The sequence below is a fragment of the Limulus polyphemus genome, unplaced genomic scaffold (genome assembly GCF_000517525.1).
Source record: "Limulus polyphemus unplaced genomic scaffold, Limulus_polyphemus-2.1.2 Scaffold2375, whole genome shotgun sequence".
NCBI lineage: Eukaryota > Metazoa > Arthropoda > Merostomata > Xiphosura > Limulidae > Limulus > Limulus polyphemus.
In genome coordinates this window covers 180143-184716 of record NW_013667985.1, presented here as the reverse complement: position 1 = coordinate 184716, position 4574 = coordinate 180143, and the positions used below count along the sequence as shown (strand labels likewise).

General features: G+C 31.2%; 1 protein-coding gene across 1 annotated transcript in view; it reads right to left on the bottom strand.

The window, feature by feature from the left end:
• LOC111087612 overlaps window positions 1–4211 on the bottom strand; it is a 6167-nt gene extending 1956 nt beyond the window's left edge. The window contains exons 1-3 of the mRNA XM_022394847.1: window positions 4132–4211; window positions 3771–3882; window positions 1895–3521 (exon numbers count right to left, since the gene is read on the bottom strand). Coding sequence (XP_022250555.1) covers window positions 1895–2751 — 857 coding nt within the window. The 5' untranslated portion in view covers window positions 2752–3521; window positions 3771–3882; window positions 4132–4211. The remainder of the gene's footprint in view (window positions 1–1894; window positions 3522–3770; window positions 3883–4131) is intronic.
• Window positions 4212–4574: the final 363 nt, after the last annotated feature.

The window sequence follows — 4574 nt, the reverse complement described above, 5'->3', positions numbered from 1 at the left end:
GCAGTAAACCTTTTTTTGATTTACGTTATTTTCTTATTTTGATGTTTTGAGCTCTTTTGTGTTTAGAACAATATATACTAATTTCTAAAGTATCAAATTGAATTTTTGTTCAATAGAAATCTTTCAAATGCGACTGTAGATTTTTTTTCCCCAAAACTTTGTCTTCAAAATAAGGGTGCATCTTATACACTGGTGAGTCTTATATACAGAAAAATATGGTAGTTCATTTAATGTTTTAAGAGAAGTCCTTAGATAGCCTTTCCAACATTTAAAATTCCTTATTCCAAAGCCTGAATTATAATAATGACTCAATAATACGGTAACTAATTTCACATTTCTGTTAAAACAATTAACTAATTTTCTAACAACTACAACAGACACTTCTCAAGATCCAGTATTATCTATGCATTTTCTAACAACAGAAAAAAAAAGAGAGTTCATTACTTATAATTTCCATGTTCAAGATAATGGCTAACCATACTTTGACTTAGTTCTGGTAGCTCAGATGATAGAGCATTGGTCTTAAAGCACAGTACTGAATAGGTGTTCTGGAGTCAATCTCTGGTTAGGTTAGATTTATTAATGTGCTGACTGTTGCAATATGTCTTAGAGAACCAGGATAAACTAAATGCAGAAAAAATTAGATATAGAGAAAAGTGTAGTGTAGAAACAAAGCACAGAAATAGTTTTAAGGGTATTGGGGATAAGTTTGCTCAATTGATAAAAAACAAATGGTTGGATGGAAGAATGCAGAGGTTTGTTATAATTAAATTTAAGTGATTAATGTCGCAAGTGGGTACCTTTTGTTTCAGTGTTAGAACCTTTGCTCTTTTTGATTTAAATCAATGACAATAAATTGTTTATATTTGCTGATGATATTTAGTCCTTGGGTATTACTGGTTGTGATAAGGATGCTGCTGCTTTACAAAAGGATTTAGATTTGGTTAGTTGGGCAAATGAACAGTAGACAGTTTTTAATTATAATAAATACAAAGTAATGCATGAGGGTCATCATAATTTGAATTATAAGTACAATTTTGATCAGAATAAAGTTAAAAGTGTTACAAAAGTAAAGAATCTTGGTGGTTTGGTTCATCAATCTCTTAAGCCATCCAAAGCAATATGCTGTTACTAGTAGTAGGGTAAATAAAAATTTAAGCTGTATTTACAAAAATATTGAATATAATTCTAAAGAGGTTATAATTTCATTGTATATGTCACTGTGTAGGCTTCATTTGGATTACTATGTTCAGTATTGGGCTCCTTACCTTAAAAAGAACATTAAATTGTTGGAAAAGAGCCTCAAATCCAATTTTAATTAAATTAAATTCAAATCATTTTAATAAATTCCATTTCAATAGTCTACCTAAAATAAAATAAATTCCTACATTCATATGGGTTATCTTCAGATGTGGTGGATGCAGTAAATTTAAAGGAAGGCTTGATAAATATTTAAATGATAAAGACTGGCTATGAGTTTGTTTTTTTTTGCATTTAGTTTAGTGGATGGAACAGTCTCAATGAACCAACAAGCCCTCTGTTGTCCTAAAAAATGTTATATTACATGTTAAAGCATCTTTTTGAATCTGATGTCATTAATAATCAGATCTACTTTACACTTTTTAAATGACATCATTATCAATAACTTCTTTTTTTTGTACTTGTTGATAATGATTGTATTATTGTCCTATGAGCACCTACACATAGGTCCGTGACTGTACAAACAGTGGACATGTGGATATTTTTAACATGTTTCTAATTATGATCTCATTACTTATGCATACCACACTCTCTAACTTTAGAGAAAAGCACAGGACTTCAAGAATGCTAAAACTAAATATAGTATTATTTTAGGGTATCCATTATTTTATTTTATTTCAAAATATTGACCTACCTCCTCCTTGCTTCATGAACTGGTATATGTGGCAGAACACTTTCAACGCTACACATGAATGATTGTGCATCTGAATGTGATCTATGTAGTTCAGGGATGTCAACTGTAGTTTTTAGTGAGTTCAATATCTTTGGTATTGATGGTTTATCTAAATCAGTAGGTTCGAACCTCAGTGGTTGTTTCATAGAATTGGCACACTGTGAAGATCCACCAATAATACTAGGGCTACAACAGGATACAGTGCTCATACAACTGGATCTCCTACTTCTATTATCCTTTAAGCTGAACTTTTTGGCTAGGTCTAACAGACTACTAGCTGATCCTGGTTTTGATAAACATGTATGAGAAGTCAATACACAGTTTGATTCCTTTGAAGATGTGGGGACGATCTGAGGTAGAGTTTCCAGAAGTTGAGAATTACTTGATTTTGCCAAAGTGTCTTGATGCATCTGATTCAGTTGTTGACTCACCTGCTTTAAAATATTCTTGAACATTTCCTCATTTTGATTAGTCTTTGTACAACTTTGCCTTCCACCATTTTCCTCTACTTTGATATAGTTATCTATTGAGTTTTGTTCCTTCTCTCTAGAATCCAAACATGAAGTCTTGTTTCCCCAGGAAACATTTACTTGCCCAGAGACTTCTTCCTTTTTGGCAATGTTAGTTAAGCTAGGCACAGTTTTAACATTATAAATAGGAATATCAAAAGACTGACTGTGAATTTTATCATCATTACTTACATATATCAATTCACCTAACAAACCTTCTCCTACAGAGGTATCACCATCAATAACTATTTCCATACCAATGTTGTTTGCAACTTCCAATTTATTCTTTGACATGTTTTCATCTGACATTTCTCCACACTTTAAAACAGTTATTTCATTAGTATCATTTGTGTTTATTTCATTAATTTCATGATTAAAATCATTACTTGAATAAGAGTCAATGATATTTTTAACAACCAAATTAGAGTTAACATAATTTGTTTTAACTTGTGAGTGACAGGTAGTTTCTGGTAGTTTTTTAAACACTTCTTCATTACTTGAACACCCAACTTCACTAGGGCAAAAAAAAGCATTTGAAGCTACACATACATCACTGCTTTTCACAGAAGCTCCACCTAGAGAAACACTTTCCAACTTATGTTCACCTTTATTTTCTTCAAGACTCTCATTCTGTTGCAAATCATCACTAAAAGAAAATTTTTTATTATTTTCATATTTGAATTATTTTTCAAAGAATGGAACTTATCTTTGTTAACTAAAGAGTCTGAATCATGCAAATGAGCTTTTCCAGAGTGAAGTAGCATATTATTTTTTGTTGACATTTTTCTATATTGATTTTTGTCTATATCATCAACACCAGTAATATTTTTTCCATAGGTGAACTGTTTTACCAATAAAGAGCATTGTTTCACTTTCTTCTTTGATGTGGCTACTGCACTGCCAGATAAAGTCATCTTACAATTGTTGACTAAACTATGTGCACCTTTTTTATTGAAGTCTTCACCTTTCTTATCTAATGTTCCAACTACTCCTGTTTTGACACAGTTACTGTGCTTAATAGTTTCCATAACTCTAACATCTCTTGTAGATTTCCTTGGATTATAGTTCCAACATTATATCTAGAATTAAAAGTCAATATAAGAAACTTTAAGGATACAATAGTTTTAACTTTTATACTTATTGTGTTTTTTGAGAGGTAGAGAGTGAAAGATAAAATGATAAATACATATAGATGCAAAAGGTTTTATATGTAGATATATAAACACAAATATTACAAGAAAATAGAAATAAGACTATTACTCTAAAATAAATATAAATATGCTGAAAAATAAGTCTGCATGTGGGTTTTTAACATATACAGTACATACCTGTAAAATCTTTTAATTCAAGGCTTCATTTCGGTAATCTCTTCAGTTTAGACCTCAACTTTCTCACAACATGAACACCAGTTTGATATCTTCACCATAATAGTAAGTCTTCCTAGTAAGAATAAGAAACATTATTGCAGTTTTTGCTTTTATAAATCAAGCTAAGTGTACTAAAAAAATGCTTATTCTGATGCTCTTTTTTTCACTCATTTCATAAATCAAAACTATTATAAGAAAAAAGGGGAAAAAATTCCAACACTGAATAAGGCCTGAAAAACCTTATGAAAAAGTATTATTATTGTTTTATTAATGAACTCAAACATTTCACTGAACTAAACAACATTAACTAGAATAACTGTACTTTATTTCAGTTTTATTATAAGTCAGTGTTCAAAGTTAAACAATGAAAGATTCCTCGTTCTCGCCGGTAGCAAACACATTACCACATGTAAACAAAAATCATATTGCTCAATATTAACAACGCCATCTATACTAATACAATCTAATGAAAATACATATTGATCGATCTGCTTCCAATGTATTTGATGCGATGCAACTCTTTTTAGTGGTAAGTTTGTTTGAAGTTAAACACAAATCTACACAATGGGCTATGTGTGCTCTGACCACCATGGGTATTGAAACCCGGTTTCTAGCGTTGTAAGTCTGCAGACATACCGCTGTGCCACTGGGAGTTTGTTTGTTTATTTTGAATTTCGCGCAAAGCTACACGAGGGCTATCTGCGTTAGCCGTCCCTAATTTAGCAGTGTAAGACAAGAGGGAAGACAGCTAGTCATCACCACCCA